General features: G+C 52.0%; 2 protein-coding genes across 4 annotated transcripts; one reads left to right on the plus strand and one right to left on the minus strand.

Annotated features, from left to right (window-relative positions):
- Positions 1-1,013: 1,013 nt before the first annotated feature.
- On the minus strand, positions 1,014-6,392 carry TCTEX1D2 (Tctex1 domain containing 2). The gene is made up of 5 exons (XM_030496514.1): positions 6,243-6,392; positions 5,652-5,785; positions 4,015-4,084; positions 2,090-2,153; positions 1,014-1,443 (listed from the first exon to the last, which is right to left on the minus strand). The coding sequence occupies exons 1-5, from the start codon at positions 6,308-6,310 to the stop codon at positions 1,396-1,398; spliced, it is 384 nt and encodes a 127-aa protein (XP_030352374.1). The 5' UTR covers positions 6,311-6,392; the 3' UTR covers positions 1,014-1,395.
- Positions 6,393-8,796: 2,404 nt separating this feature from the next.
- Positions 8,797-14,654, plus strand: PDCD1 (programmed cell death 1). Of its 3 annotated transcripts, XM_030496516.2 has the most exons (5): positions 8,847-9,025; positions 10,785-11,129; positions 12,166-12,321; positions 12,932-12,966; positions 13,783-14,654. In XM_030496516.2, the coding sequence occupies exons 1-5, from the start codon at positions 8,917-8,919 to the stop codon at positions 13,978-13,980; spliced, it is 843 nt and encodes a 280-aa protein (XP_030352376.1). In that variant the 5' UTR covers positions 8,847-8,916; the 3' UTR covers positions 13,981-14,654. The 3 variants fall into 3 exon arrangements, 1 of the variants encoding a protein (XP_030352376.1); XR_003992954.2 differs by having other exon boundaries at positions 8,797-9,025; positions 12,166-12,966; XR_003992955.2 differs by having other exon boundaries at positions 8,797-9,025; positions 12,169-12,966.
- Positions 14,655-15,727: the final 1,073 nt, after the last annotated feature.

Genomic DNA, 15,727 nt, shown 5'->3' on the forward strand with positions numbered 1-15,727 from the left:
ACGGGCCCCCCCATCCCGCCTTGGGCTGGCCTCGTAGAGTGGCGGATGCCCCGGGGCTTGGACCGGGGGCCAGCAGCGGGAGAAGGGGCCAGCGGAGGTTTGCTGCTGCCGCCCATAACCTCGACTCGCGGCCCTTCAAATGCCCGATGTAAATTCTGGGAATTGTGGAAGGAGGGAGCTAAGCACCCCTAGAGCAGACCCAGCTGCTCTGGGCCATGGTGGTATCATGCAAGCACCCTCTATTTCCCATCAGAGGAAAATGAGAGAAAGCCACTTTCAAACAAACATCAGAGAAACATGAGTATGCTGCCTCAAGTGTTGTAGCCAAAAGAGTGGTTCTAGAAGATGCAACACAATTTGTTACTTCCCTGCTTCCCAAGCTGCATGGGTAGGGTGCATTCAGGTCCAACAGTCAGTATGGGTAGGGGTCAGGATTCACCTTGCCCCACTTCAGCACTATAAAAGCCATTCATGCCACTGAAATGGTTCAGCTGTGCTTGCTGCTTGGTCAGTACAAAGAGAAAGGGCATCACCACAGAGCCGTTCATCCCACCTTCCAACAGGTATCTGAGATGTGCTCTGGTGACACCCGCTCTCAGGAGCCGACCTGGTCATCTGATACTTGGGGAGTTGACAGGCTTTAGCACTCCTTTTCAGATCTACAGCAGCCTTTTCTACTGCTCCTTTCCGGAGTCGTAACAAATTGCACCAGACCAATGAGGAGTTTCAGTAGTTGTGTAGTATGCAGGCTGGTGGCCTGACCTGATGTCCTAAATACCTTTTCTCCCTATCAGTTAATACCATCTCATATGACACAGCTGGGATTCACAGCCCAATTGTTATGGGAGTCGCAGGAACAAATCTGGATAACCAGAATAAGAGGTCAGCTTTGTGGGTTAATTTACAGGAAACGATCATCTGAGAAGCACAGACAAGTCATCCAGGCTAGTGCACCTTGTAGAGTGGAAGGAGAAACAGTGGAAATGACAAGGGTCAACCCACAGAAGAGGAAATACTAAATACATAGATTTTATTATCTTACATTTCTTATAAATATTTAATCCATTTCAGAAAATTAACAAACATAAAAGCAACAGAACCCTTTCAAGATGAAAGTTGAGTTTGCCTTAGAAACAACGGCTACTGGCAATACAGTTTTAGGACAAACCCAACACACTATATATAATTGAAGGGTGATTTAAATAAAGGACATAATAATACTGTGCTTAAAGCTACACTGATATCCACAAGGAAGAAAGAATGTTGTAGCATCTAGAACAGGTGTGGTGCATGCTTTGTAGAGCTGTTATTTTGTTATGCTTTTGTGCACTTGAACAAAAAATACCCTAAGGTGTTCTCCCCCACCTCTGTCCTTCTGTGCAACATTTACCATCTTCAATAGTAGAAGCAGCCAAATGCAGCTACTATACAAAACAGGCTGTCCTGGGGAAAACAGAGAAAGGTTCTGTGTTATTGCACGCAAGCTCTTTGCTAGCCTAGCTGAAAAGGCTGACCTAAGACAACACTTAGACCACAGCATAACCCTGTCCTATGATACATTGCAAGTTTCTGTCTCTTAATCAGTTCCTTATCACTTGTGATTAATTCCTCACTTGTGGTGTAACTCAGGACAGTGTGTCTGAATGTCAGAAGTACCTCAGGTTATCCCCTCCATACACCCGCAGGTGTCTAGGTGTCAGTTTAAAATAGTAATAAAAAAACTAATAAAGAAATAAAACCTTGGCTTTTTCTCAGTCCTGGATTCCAGCCGTACTCCACAACAGCAGTTCAGCAAAGCATGTAAGAAAAGACTTTCTCTCTTGTGCTTCCTCTCCCCAACCATAAAATGGTGTGACTATATTGACTTTTGCACAGCACTGTATGACCTACTCAAGAAATAAGTTTTACTATGTTTGATATTATATCTAAGTAAGTTTTGTGAATGAGGATGTAAATCATACTGTTTCAATAGTCTTGGTTCCTTCCTTCTAGTGGCTGGTTTTTTCTGCTCCATATTTACAGTTGCTCTGCCTCTCACACAAAAGCAAGTAGCTTTACACTTTCCCATGGTAAAACAGTTGATACTTACATTCATGAACACATCGTGAGCACAGCTGTCATTGTCAGCATCCCAGAAACATCGCGCAGCCATGCTAGACAAAAGACACAGAGTTGAGCCATCACCCACAAGGTTCACATACAAGGACCTAAGCTTCTTTTAAAGATAAAGGAAATGGGAAGAATTCTCCTGAATCCTGAGCCTAGATCCCCACTGCTAAATTCCACCACATGCTGTAACCCCTTCTGTATGTGGATCAAGCTTCATCTTTAAACTCCTCAGCTATCAACCCTGCCACCTCCACTGTGCAGCAGGGCTTGAAACCTCATAGCTATGGTGCTTAAGAATCTTTGAGTTCTGGCCTGTGCATATCGGTGGCTAATATAGCTTATTTGTTCTTGTCCTTCACCTCCTGTACCCTCATGGTACATACCCCCAACTTATTTATAGGGAGCTATCGTATTCCTTGGCAGACGTTGTGTTACTAGACCATGAGCTAAGCTCTTCTAGTCCTCTTGTATCTATACTCTATTCCGTGACCATCCTGCTGGCTTTTTTCTACACCTGCTTCAGTCCAAGCCTTACCTTGAAGACAAGCAACCAGACTGTAATGGGATATTACAGATGAGACCTCAGTACTGCCTTGTCTAAGATCATTGACACTCCCTTCTCCCTGCTGCAAATGCCCACGTCCCAGCCTGCCACAGTCAGTCTCAGCTGACAGGATCAATGTTTGTGGCACAGCATGTTGTTCCTAGTCCCTAGACATACAACTCATTGTTAGAAGACTTTGAATTTAGTCCTTTTTTAATCCCTCTCTTCCCCCCACTCCCCCCCACCCCATTACCATAGCTCTCAGGGTTACTCTGCTTTTTATTCAGTCCAGTAGTCCACTCTGCCTCTGGAATACCCTGGTTTCCCAGTATTTTGCATTAAGGATGTTAGCAATCATGCTTCAGTCTCGCCTCCTGCCTATTGAAAACCAGAAAATTTCCCCAATTGCTCTATCAGCCTGTGTTGCTGGGCTTCACTTTTCCTTGAAGTTCATTTCACTTCACTCATTGAACCATTCACTCTGGTACGGCGCTTCTGAAGCAGTCTGCCTGCAGACAGACATTCCTGACAAAAGCCTGAGCAGCAAGTATAGATATTCCTTCCTGACCTCTAGAACATTGAGGCAGCAGATCTGATTACAGCTCTGCTGCACTTATCTTCTGCTGCTGGAGCACCGGGCACAATAATAAAGATAAGCCCAATAGATAAAGCACATAAACCCTGTAGGCTGTTCTCTTTCGTTTTCTCCCTACTCACTAGTAATGGAAAACTACATCCCACTCTGCAGCTGAAGAGGAATTCTTTTGTGCAATTGCAGCTATCTGGAGCCAAACTAGAATTTAGTCTAGGCTCGGTTCCCATGACAGTATTGTATAGGGATTACAGAAATTTAAACTTCTTAAATGCCTACCTGGGGGGATTAAATGCAAATTAAGAGTTTATGGAAATCTGGCTTTAGACAGAAGTGAGTTACCATAGCTCCTGTGCTCCAGCCAGGCCTTGAGAATGGGCTGGGTGTGTGCTATAGTTCATCATGAATACAACTTAAAATGCCTTTCTGCAACACTCTTCACAAATGCTTTTCAGCATTTCTGCTTGCTAAGAACCACTGTACAGCCAATTATCACAGGGTAATTCAAGGAGGCACAATCCAAGCCCTCACTTGCCACTTAAAAAGAAAAGAAAGTGCTTTACAGTTTCATCATCGTCTGCAGAGGGAACTTTGTACCTAGGAAGTTGGAAACAGCTTCCAAAGGAGGAAAAAAATCCCCAAAACAAACCTAACAACAAAACAAGCAACAACCAAACAAAAAAAAAAAAAAATAAAAACCAACCCAAACCCAACAACACCCAAACCCGACAAAATTTATAAAAATACAATTAGAAGATGCAAAACTTACTTCACTCCTTCTCCTCTCTGCTCTCCAATCACGACCTGCACCACCATTTTGTACCTGTCAAATCCCACCTCTGGAGAGAGAGAAAAAAATCATAGTGAGAACAACTACTTGTTTAAAATAGGAGCCCAACACAGGGCCCAGAAAACTAAAGATTTCTGGTTACAAAGCAAGTGTCTTGTGCAATCCTATACATGGGCAAAGTGGACAGACTACCTTGCAGCTTCATCTTCCTAGGTACAGAGTACCATGGTTTTATTGGAGTTAAAGGGTGAATACGGTATTTGGCATAGGTCAAAAGATGCATCTAAGGCAGAGGACACCCCTGAACGGCCACACAACATGTCAGTGTTCTACTTTGACAACTTTCAGGAACTGAACACATAAAAAGAATGGTGGACAAAATCCAATTTGAAAAAAAGATGGCTTATTTTGAAACTGTTCTGATGCAAAAGTATTGTAGAGATTCTTCTGCCGCATAGGTGCTTCCTTTACTTCTGAGCTGGGATAAAAGGCCACATAAAAGCATACGTGGGTGTATGTTATGTTTCTGCAAAGATATGCAGTTGTTTTACAATAGTAAAGAAATACCTTTGGGGCACAGGACAGATCCAATCAGGCCACGGCGATGTTCCAGAAGCCAAATGAGAACAGGCATGTTTAAAATAAAATATAGATCCTAATGACTGTCTTCAACAAAACAGTGTCCTGGGAAGATTCTGGTGCACTGTTTCCACTGGAGGATTGAACACAACGTGCTGGGTCTGGTAACATCCACCATGTCAATGCTTATCAGAAATGCCAGCTAATACACTGGGCCAGTCTCACTTCAGGCTACTGCGACTGTGTTTACAGATTCCTAAAGCCAAGCCCTGTGTGTATTAGCTCAGCATCAACTCGTGCTGGGACTACAGCTGCTGCTGGCTTTAAAACAGATGAGTAACTCTGGGAGAAGTGTAAATTCATGGTTCCTGCCGAGGGCGACAGTAGCTCTGTGCCACCATGTCAGGCCAGCCCAGCAGATGGAGCACCAGCCTCTTGCCAGGAAGAAGACAAAAAAAAAGTGACTGTGCCAACGCACGTCTATGTACCTGTTCCAGCAGCAAACACAGGAAACACCTGATGGAGCCTGAAGTTTAATTCTTGAGCTCAAAAATGGTGGAGGGCATCCTGCGCAGCACCACCACAACCTTTCCCAGTGCTGTAAGGCTGTAGTCACACTCCTCCTGGGAGAATGCTCCTCATTCTCTCCCCCTTTGCTGCTCCCATTGAGCCTTGTTCTGATCTCCCTGCTACTCCACTCTGACCCAACTCTGATCTAACTTGCAGCAGAAAAAAGCAAGAATGGTTCTGTTTATTGAAGCAAGAAGCAACGAAGCATCACTTCTTTCTTCTCTCTAATGCAGCTTCTTTCCCCCTCCGAGGATGACATCCCACACCAGCCAGTCTATATGAAAACAAATCTTGTCTACTTGAATTAGGCTTCTAGTTCTGCAGGCAAGGAATATATGTATATATAATAGATTGTTTCATAACAGTAGCCTTGAGTCAGTCAACAGGGAAGGAATAGGTTTCAAGAATAAAGGAAGGTTCTGTAAAAAGGGAGAGGACACAGTAAGGAAAGAAACAAACCTCCTTACCTTTCAGTCTGTCTTTTATTGCCTCTGATAAAGACATTGTAAGCTGAGGCATGTCGTTTGGAATGTACTGTACATCAGCCAGTTTCTCCTTCAGTATTGCACGGATGCATTCCTTTACTGTGGATGATTTAAATCTATCAGGGCAATAAAACAGCAACAGAAAGCCCAGAAAGTTCACGCTATGTGTAGAAATACACGTAACTTTCACATATTAAAGAAAAACGGGAAATTAAAAACCACGGGGGGAAAAAGCCCAGCTGAGATGGAGATATACTTAACCAGCCCTGCCAAAGGCTGAACACCCATAAACACAGGTGTGAAACCAGCCCTTCCAGCAGCATCCCCTGCCTGTGCTCCCCTCCTCAGACACCCCCTTTCTCTGGTGTCAAAGTCAGTCTGGGATCCCAGTGCCCGCCAGTCCCCATAGTCCCGGGGCTCCCCCATTCCCACCACCCAGCGCACAGAGCCCCATACCAGCCCCCGGGGCCCGGGGCCACACTTCCTGAGAGCCCCACCGCAGCTCCACCTCCCCCGCGCCCCGACCCAAAGCCGCTCGGCACTGTCGCTCGGTCCGAAGCCCCCGCGGCTCACCGGTGCCGGGCGCTGGCCCGCAGGCTGTACGTGTTCCCGGGCCCATCGCCCCGGCCCGGGTCGCCCATGGCCGCGGTGCCCCGCGGGCCGCCCCGGCGTTGGTTACTGTGGCAACCGCACCACTTCCGCCTGCCGCGCGTCACGCCGTACGTCACGGCGCCGGGCGCGGTGGGGCTCGCACGTGGCCGCGGGGGGCTGAGATGGGTGCCGGGGGCGTGAGCGTGGCGGGGGCTTACGGCGGCAGCGGCGGGGAAGGCGGCCTCCGGGTGTCTCCCCGCTGCCTTCCTGCCACCCTGCCCGCTCCCTCGGCCGCGGTTCGGTGGGCTGCGGTGGCTCTGAACTTGGCGCCGAGCGCTGCGGGTGCCAGCAGGGCAGCGCCCTGTACGCCAGCCGATGGCCTCGGCGGGGGCTGCGGTGGTGTCCCGGCCCCAAGGGCCTCGGTGGGAGCGCCCGGGTGCGTCGGCGGAGGCGGGCGCAGCCTGAATCCTTGCTGTTACGAAGCCTGTTCCCCCAGTTCCTGCCTGTGTGTTGCTGCCGCACCCTGTGCTCCCCTCCTGCCTCTGATCCATACTTCCAAACCATCAGTACAGAGACACCAGTCTTGCTCCTTTCTGCCAGGAACTTCTTAAATCTTCCAGAAAGGCTTAAAAGTGTCACTCTCCAATATCCCCCACCCAGTCACATCCTTGTGCCCTTTTCCCTGCCCACAGTTGCTGACTCTCCCGAGGGAGGCTGGTGAACAGTGGCTTGTGTACGATAGAGCCACCTCCTGAGAAGCTGACTGACATCCTGCTTCCTTTGCTGTTTATCGTGGTGCAGCAATCTCCGTGATGATTCTTGCTACTTGCAGTGGGTGATGCTGCTGAGAAAGGTCCTGGGTGCGTCACACAGCTTCACATGGAAACAGCGTGAAGGTGCATCTGGTGCCAGTGTGGAGTACGCTGCTGCTGGGATGAGGGGCCGGAGGGGGCTGGCATGTGTGGCAGGGCTGGGGGCACCTGGGACTGGGCCTCTGCGGGCAGGGTGCTGCCTGGGAGTGCCACTCGGGTGCAGGAGGGTATGAGGCTTCACCAGGGAGCAGGAGGTTTTGAGTTTTGCTTGGAATGCACAGACACCTCCCAACTGATGCTGAGTCTTGCCCCAACCCGCTGTGAGTGCAGGGGGGTTGCTGGGGCCCTGAGCAGCAGCAGCAGCTCCTGATTTCCACAGGCTTTAGCAGCACCGTTTGCTAGAGATGGCCCATGGGAGCCCTTAGTACCATTAGTGGCTGGGCACCAGCTCTGCCTGCCAGCAGAACAGGAACAGCACCCGGCTGCTATGCCGAAAGTGGTGGTGGCCCCAAGCCGTACCTGTGTGGCACCCTTGCATTGCAATCACCATTGCCCTGCCCAGGCCCTGCAGATTTCCGCTCGCTAAAGGAACAGTTTTGTGCCTCCGCTCCATCCCTCCGCTTACTCGCTGCTTACTCACCACCTCATGGCTGCTGCCTTTCCTCTCAGAGTCAGCTGCTGTTGCACATGCAAATCGTTTGCACAGGCCTTCCTAATTTCTGAGAAGTATCTGAAAGACCTCACCGCTCTCCATGTTTATTTGCAAACACTATTAACCGTTTCCTCTTCCTGCCCCAGCCACATCGCCTCCTGCCTGGGTCAGACCCACAAATGTGAATTCAGTTAAACCAACAAGGGAGGGATATTTGGGACCTGTGGATTTCTCTTCTTCAGCATCTTTTGATGGCAAATTGTGCTCCCCATCTCATTTGGGAAGCTTTGCTTTCCCTGGGTTTTGAGGACATTCAGCTCTGACCTTCAGCTGGCTCCATCCCAGTTGTTCGATCATTGCTTGCTTCTTCATCTTCCAAATTTTCAGCGCTCCTTATATACCTCAGATGCTTTTAAGCCATTTTAGGACCGACCCTTGATCCTTTGAGGTGGCTGTGTGCCACAACAGTGAGGGCTGCAGGAGACCAGGGTCTTGTCCAGGTCTCAACCGTATTGGTGGGACCCTTGCCAACACATCAGGCAAGCTTCTTGTTGGGGGAAAAAGGACATGTGCATCAGAAAAATGGTGTGACGTACTCGCTGAAGTTCCTGTCTCTTAAAGAACATACTCTTTTCTCCTTCTCTTTCTTCCTCCTCTCCCATCCTTTCCTGGTGGGAGCAGGCTGCCAATAGGTACCCCATGGCTGCTCAGACTCTGCCTGTCTGCCCAGTGCCATATGTTCCCCCAGCACCCCACTACCATGGGCACCTAGTGTAAGCACCCATGGATGCCTGGGAACCCAAAACAGCCCTTTGACTTATGGGGCAGGCTGGAGCTGAGGATGTCACCTGTGGTCCCTGTCTGCTCCATCCCTGGGAGCTTTCCCCCAGGAGGGTGCGGGCTCAGAGGTGCCTGTCCCTGCTGCTTGGTGGCTGGGTGCCTGTGTGGGAGCGCATGGGGAGGGGAAGGGGCTAGGCTGGCTCAGCTGATCCCGGTCTCCATGGGGAGGAAGCTGGGGGCGGGAGGCAGATGGGTTTCCCTCTGTAGCAGAGATGGGCACGTTTCATTTCCACCCCAGCTCCTGCTGCGCACGTCAGAGAACAAGCTGCTGCTGTGGGGAAGGAAGCAAAGAGAAGAGCCGGGGTGGCACAGCACAGCACATCTGCACGGGCAGGGGACTGACTGGCTCGCCATGGCTCTGGTTACCTCGAAGACGACGTGGGGCAGCGTGGAGGTGGCCCTGACCAGGCTCTACACTGTCCTGCTCTGCTGCGGCCCCATGCTGGCTGGCTGCCGCCGGGGTAAGTACCGGAGCACGGTGTGCTTGTGACAACAGCCCGTGTCATTTGCAGCCAGTGGAAAATGTCTATGGGCTGGGAGCTTTGTAGTTAAAAATAGCTCTGGCATCAAGGAGGCAGAAAAACCAAACCTTTTGGGTACGTGCGGCTCAAGCAAGCTTAGGGCAGAAACAGGGTTAAAGGATGGAGAAGGGGCCAGGTTACCAGCCCGTGGTGCCGGCACCAGAGGTGTGCTGTGGGCACAATTGACTGTGGCTGGGGTTTGATGTTGAGCCTCTGGGTTTGCCAGCACCATGCCAGGTTTGGGGTTTTCTGCTCTGGCTCTCACAGTTTCAGGCTGCGCCTCCCGGTTTAGACTTGACCCTGAGGGAGCCAGGGTCCTGCATGTGCTTTTGCTTAGGGTGAAATCTGGGGAGGAAAGGGAGGCAGAGGGGAAGGAGTGAGTCTGGGCAGAGCGAGCAAGAGCCCTGATGAAACCATTTCCTACCAGCCGGTCTCTTTCTATGGTCACTTTGGGTGTTTTCTGCCTCAAGGGTGGGTGCAGGTGTGGGAACAGATGTTGCCTTTTGTGCTGAGAGGATACAGGGAAATATGTAAACCCAACCTCTGCTTTCAGAAGTCCTCTAAGTGCTTCTTCACTCGTTGCTGGCAGTGGCACTGGTTAGGAAGAAAAGACCCAAACCTGCAGAATATTTTCTGTTAAACACAAGAAACCTAGACACTACAAAAACTACTTCTGTCAGTGTGGGCACCTACCTATCGGTGGCTGTTTCTGAAAAGAGAAGATAAACTTCTTAACGGCAGGGACTTTTCAAACCATTGGCAGTTTGAATTGCTTGGTCAGATAACCCATGTGAAAAATGCTTTTTCCTGCTTTTTATTGCTCCAAACCAAAGTTAATGCAGCAGCTGCCTTATCCTGCTGGATGGAGCTGGCTGAGCTGAGATGTTGTGAGCCTGGCCTGTGTTTGCAGCATCCTCGCTGCCTGGGGGGGATGAACCCATGGAGTTCACAGGCAGGGAAGTGTGGTGAAGCAGCTGGGCTGGTACTGAGGGCCAGGGAGGCAGCGGCGATGGCCAACTACCCTCTGTGCTGGGAGCAGCCTGCAAGCCCGGCCGGGACCCTGTGGTGTGGCTGGCTGGCTGCTCATGTACATGTGGGGAGCTGGGAAGGGATGGTTATTGTAAGCTCCAGGCTTCTCTGCCCTTTCAGACGGTCTCAGGCTGGAGATGGTAAATACAGTGCCCTGGTCAGCCCCTGCCCATGCTGTGTCCCAGCACAGAGCAGTGAGCAGAGACGGAGCACTCCACAGGCCGCTGAGCACGCAATGGGCTGCACCACAGGGTACTGCCGCGGCCCAGGACTGGGTCCCAGGGGTCCCTCTGCTCTTTCAGAGGCAGCATCAGCTGGAGTGAGGCTGACTTAGACATTAACACACAGTATAGATTTAAAAATGATACAACACCCAAAGTCTCTTTTCCCTGGTGCAGGTGTTCGGGGTTAATTTTAGGTAGCCCAGAGCACAATTTGCTCTGCTGAAACCACTTCTCGGTACAGTTACTACCCAAGGATCCCTCTCCAGCTGGCAGGCACAGACTCAGGAGGGGAGAGACAAGGGCTGATGTACCTCCCTGAGATCCAAAGTGATGCCGCGGACTGGCCTTGCATCCCTATTCCCAGCAGGGAGTACAGAGTACAGCTGTTTCTGAGGCCTGTGCCTGCTGTAACCATGTCTGTGCCTTGTTTCCTCTCTCCCAAACAGTGACCTTCTTCCCAGCAATGTTAACTCTCCCTGCAGGTGGCTCAGCCACCTTCTTCTGCAATATCTCCATGGAGAATGACTCCAGCTCAGAGTACAGCCTCAACTGGTACAAGGAGACCAACCATAGCCAAGCCCAGAAAATCGCTGAGATCAACCCCCAGATCAGCCAGATCAACCGCCAGATGAAGACGGAGAAGTACCTGCTCACCAACCACACTCCTGCCTTCAAGATTGAGATCCTGAACCTCCACCAGAATGACTCAGGCTCCTACTTCTGTGGACTGATCACCTTCTTTGAACCTGATAAAGTGATGGAGAGCAATAGGTCCCAGCTGGTGGTCACAGGTCAGCCTGGGGTCTGAGCTGATGGGGACCAATGGTGCTCTCAGGCATGCTGTAGCCCCAGGGCATAAGGCAGACACTACGCTGCTGGGGGAGGACCTGCTGTGGATTAGAGGAGCACAGCTCTGTCCTTTCCCCTCACCTTTGCATGCAGGATTGAGGCCCAGGGAGATAGGCTGTCCTCCCATATCCACACTGCAGCTGAATCTAGTCCTGAGGCCAGAGGGCTCCATCCTGCTGGGGCTGTCTCCCGGTGATGTTGTGGAGAGGAGCGACTCCTGACTCATGGATGGTGGCAACAGACCAGCATAGGAAGCTGCTCTCTCCCATAGACGGAGGCAGGAGACAAGCGTAGGGAGCTGCCTTCACTCCCAAAGAGCTCCTCTGGGGATAGGGATTGTGTTTGGGATGGTGGCCAGACCTCAGACCCCTCAAACAGCCAGTGTTGGTGTAGATACTGTTGTTGCAAAACCATGCCCTGGGAGGGTGTCGTAGGCCCATGGCGTGGGAGACTGAGATCTTGCAGCAAGATCTGCCATGCTCTTGCTTGGCAGCGTGGGGGCTTTGTGGGACTGAAGGTGACCTTTTATAAAAAGGGGAAACACTGCAAAAGTCACTGTCTTTCACAACATCTGTTCCCAATGTGAGCTGATGCTGTGCTGGCCTGAGGATGTGGTAGCTGTGGGGAGGCTTGTGGAAGCCGTGTCCTCCATGGGCTCTGCCGGGCAGGGAGTTGTGCTGTAGGACCGCCTGTGGGTGCAGAGCAGTGCCGTGACCCCCTGCACTCCAGCTGTCAGCAGTGTGGGATCATCCTCACCACCTGTAATGGGAAGGAATGAGACATGGCCAAAACATCCCCCATGTCAGCCTAAATTCAGGGCCCCTGGAGGGATGGAGAGGCTGTAGCAGCCTGCCTGGGACCAAGCCCTTTCAGAGGACAGCCCCCATGTTCCCTGGTTGCCTTTCACAAGGACTATAGAGTCCATTTTACACTCCTGACCTGCTGTCTTGTTCCCACTTTTCTGGGTGGCTGTTGCAGCAGCCCCTGAGAAGGTGAATGCTACTGACGAGCCCGAGATGGAGGAAAGCAACCCCCCAAACTACATCAAGGCCACGGTCCTGGGGATCCTGTTGGTGGTTGGGGCGGTTGTGCTGCTGATCTTCGGGTACCTCACCATCACATACAAGAGAGGAGGTATGATCCCCCACAGAGACCATGCTGTGCTGAGGGGCTGGGTTCTGGCAGGGGACCTGATGGGTGATGCTCATCCAGCAAACCCAGCTGGGACCTGGGGGCAGCCAGATGCCTGCAGCTTCCTGGGGTACATGGGCTGGTTCAATGAGCTAAACTCAGCTGTGGCATGTCCCCATGGGACAGGTATCTCCATGCGTAGGGGAGAAGGGTGCTTTGGACCCTGCTTGCTCCTCATAAAGCCCCCAGACCACATGGTGTGGCTCTGCACTACTCATTAATGTGGCATGTTAATGCTGTATGAGTCCCTTCCATACACCTTGCCCAGGCACCTCCGGCACTCTCATCATCTCCCTGCTGTAGGCACCTGTGGAGCTTTCCCAGAGGGGACCCCTGAGGAATTGCACCCCTCTAATCCCAATTAAACCCTAGGCTGGTATCTCACTTGTCATTGTAATGTTCAGTGTGTTAGACTCTGAGGGGAGAAGGAGGAAGTGTGGTGCAATGGTTGTGGTGTCCAGTGCTCTCGTAGGACATGGGGACTGGGTCAGCCCCAGATGCTCACGCTGCCTTAGCACGCAAGCATCTTCTAACCAAACGTGTTACTTTGCAGATGTACAGAAACCACGAAGTGAAAACAGGCCAGCGGTGAGTTTTCTGTCTCAGATGCCCTGCGGTGCTGCAGGGGAGCATCGTGGCATTGCTGGTGTTCAGGGCATCAGCCCTTTACAGGCTTCTTGCTTCTGTCTTCTCTGATGCTGCTTGATCTTTTCTGCACAGCTACAACTGCTTTTCTGCACTTGCAGCACAGCCCATCCAAAATTAAAGTAACTGTCTGGGATAGGATGGGACCTCGCTAGTTCAACCCTTGCTCAAAGCAGGCTTATCTTTAACAATGGATTGTGTTGCTGTGGAAAACGGGAGGAAATATGCGTTGCCCACTCCCTCTCCCCAGTACATTAAGCTAAAATTTATTTTGCTGCAGCTAGCCTCTGTTTCCTCTCTTCCTTTTGCCAGGCACCTCCATGAGGACTCTGGCTTCGTCTTCTCTCCAGCCCCCTTAGACAGCTGAAGGCAGTGAGTAGGTCCCCTTTGCTCCCTGCCTCTCTGGGCTGAGCAAACTCAGCCCCATGGTCTCCTCATGCATCCTGTGCCAGCCCAGAGAGGTGGGAAAAGGGCTTCTAGCACAACCCAGCCTTCTATGACTGGGTAAGCAGGGACCCCAACCTGCCTGCAAAGGCAGAGAGCTGAGGTCACATGGCTTCAGCAGCGACCCCAAGGCTCACGGTCCGGTTTCTCTGAGCAAATGCTATCCCAGGTCTGTGCGTCTTCCTGCTTTGTATTGCTCTTGCCCTCCTGGAATGCTTCAGAGCTGGTTTTAGCACTTGCTGTAAAAAGAGGGTTTGTGCTGGGGATGGCAGGTACCTCCGGATGATGAATCACCTCAATGGGATTTCCTTGCAGAAGGAAGAGAAACCCCCTGTGGTGTCCGTGTCCACTGTGGACTATGGCGTGCTGGAGTTTCAGTGGGACCAGCACATCCAGGTGCCCCCCGAGACCTCGCCAGTTGACCAGACTGAATACGCCACCATCATCTTCTCAGAGGAGAAACCCGTCACACCAGAGCGGGGGAAGAAACACCTGGATGAGAAGATGTGGTAGCTGCAGTTCCAGCCCTTCTGAGGGCTGGGGTCCCTCCTTGCTTGAGGGGTGCAGGCAGGGACAGGCTGCCCTGGCCCCTCACTCTCACCACAGGTTGCAGTTGAGAAAAACCCAGCGTGCCAGGACTGGAGCAAGAGGTGCCGCTGCTGGACTTGATATCGGACAGTCCTGGCTGTGGTGGGACCATGGCCATGGGATAGGTGCCAGAAGACACGGAAGATCCCTGCAGGGCTCCTCATGCCACCTCTTCATTCAGGGCAGGGAGGATGGGCTGCAGCAGAGCAGCGATGCAAATGGGTCTGTCCCAAAGGTGATTTACATCATGCCTCGATTTTCTGCCTCTACCTGGAGTTCTCTGGAGTGGACACGCTGCTTCCCTCACCCAGATCTGACCCAAGCATCACTGTGGGAGGAAATGCTGGAGGTCAAAGCTGGAGCAGACCCTGGGAGATGCTGCTCACAGGAGCCCAGGGCTGAGGGATTCTCCTCACCCAGAGCAGAGACTGCCTTGTGTATGGCTGTTTAAAGAAGCCCCGGGGAAGCAGGCAGCTGGTTCTCCTCCTGCCTCCAGGCACTTCCCTCCTCTGCAAGGGGGGAAATCTACCCCTGTGTCCCTCCCTCCAGCAGGTGGGAGGCAGATTTGGCCCTGGGGGTAAATAAAGGGTTTCACATCAGGGGAGTCTGTTGCCTTGTGATGGCAGGCATGTGGGCAGCCAAATAACATCTCTTGGCAGCATGCAGGCAAGAGCCAGGAGGCAGCCGCAGCATCTGTTGTAGTTCCTGGGCCTCTCCGTGCCATACACAGGCTGCTCTTCTGTGAAGCTGCACTTTATAATGCAGAGAAGCTGCCACCTTTTTTTTTTCCCTCTCATACCTGTCTGAGCTGGTCACTGGGGTGCAGCTGCAAACCACGTCCCCCCTTACCAGGTTCATCTTGGGGCACTTGCACAGCTCGTTAGGGATGATCACCCCTAGCTGTGCCAGGGGCCTGGCTGCCATCAGCCAGGGCAAAGCTTCCAGCATGGTGCTCCATGCAGCTTTCCTGCTCCAAACATCCGTTTTCCCTCTTGAAAGCAATGCTGGGGCCATGCTGCCTGCCAGAAACCAGAACAGAAAGAACTGACACTGCTTGAGAGAGGAGAAACCCTGGTGAGGTGTAGGTTTGGAGGCAGCAGAGACTTGCTGCAAGACCACAAAACCCAGAGAAGGGTCACTTGCATCTCAGATTTTAGCAGCACCGTCAGCAGGTTTCATTTTCCTTTATTCCTGACAAAACCAGTGCAGCCTTGTGGGAGCCAGCCTGGGTGCTGGGGGAAGTGGTGATGCATGACAGGCACTGCAGAGTGTCTGCTGCAGGGAGCTGGAAAGTCCCTAAGAAACTTCCAGAGGGGACCAGAGAGGACAGACATTCATGTGGGACAGCTTTCACCCTTCGTCAGGGCAAGACAGTGGATATGGTGGCCCACCTTGATCACCAGTGCCGCTGAAGGCTGCCAGTAGCTACCACAAGCAGTGCCGTAACTCGCACAGCATTCATTCACACCAGTGCATGGCTCAGCCCGTCAGGGCTTTCTGCAAGCAGCGGCCCCACTCCTCACCCCGATGGCTCTGGCAGAGACCCACAGCGGCCAGCCGGGCTCGGCTTGCCCAGCAGGCCAAGGCAGGAGGCAGCTGCAGCGGGCGAGAAGCAGGAGCTCAGTCAGCAGTTTTGCTTTGGGCTTTCCCGTCAGAGGTGACACCAGCGAGA

Source organism: Strigops habroptila, chromosome 8 (genome assembly GCF_004027225.2).
Source record: "Strigops habroptila isolate Jane chromosome 8, bStrHab1.2.pri, whole genome shotgun sequence".
Taxonomy (NCBI): Eukaryota; Metazoa; Chordata; class Aves; order Psittaciformes; family Psittacidae; genus Strigops; species Strigops habroptila.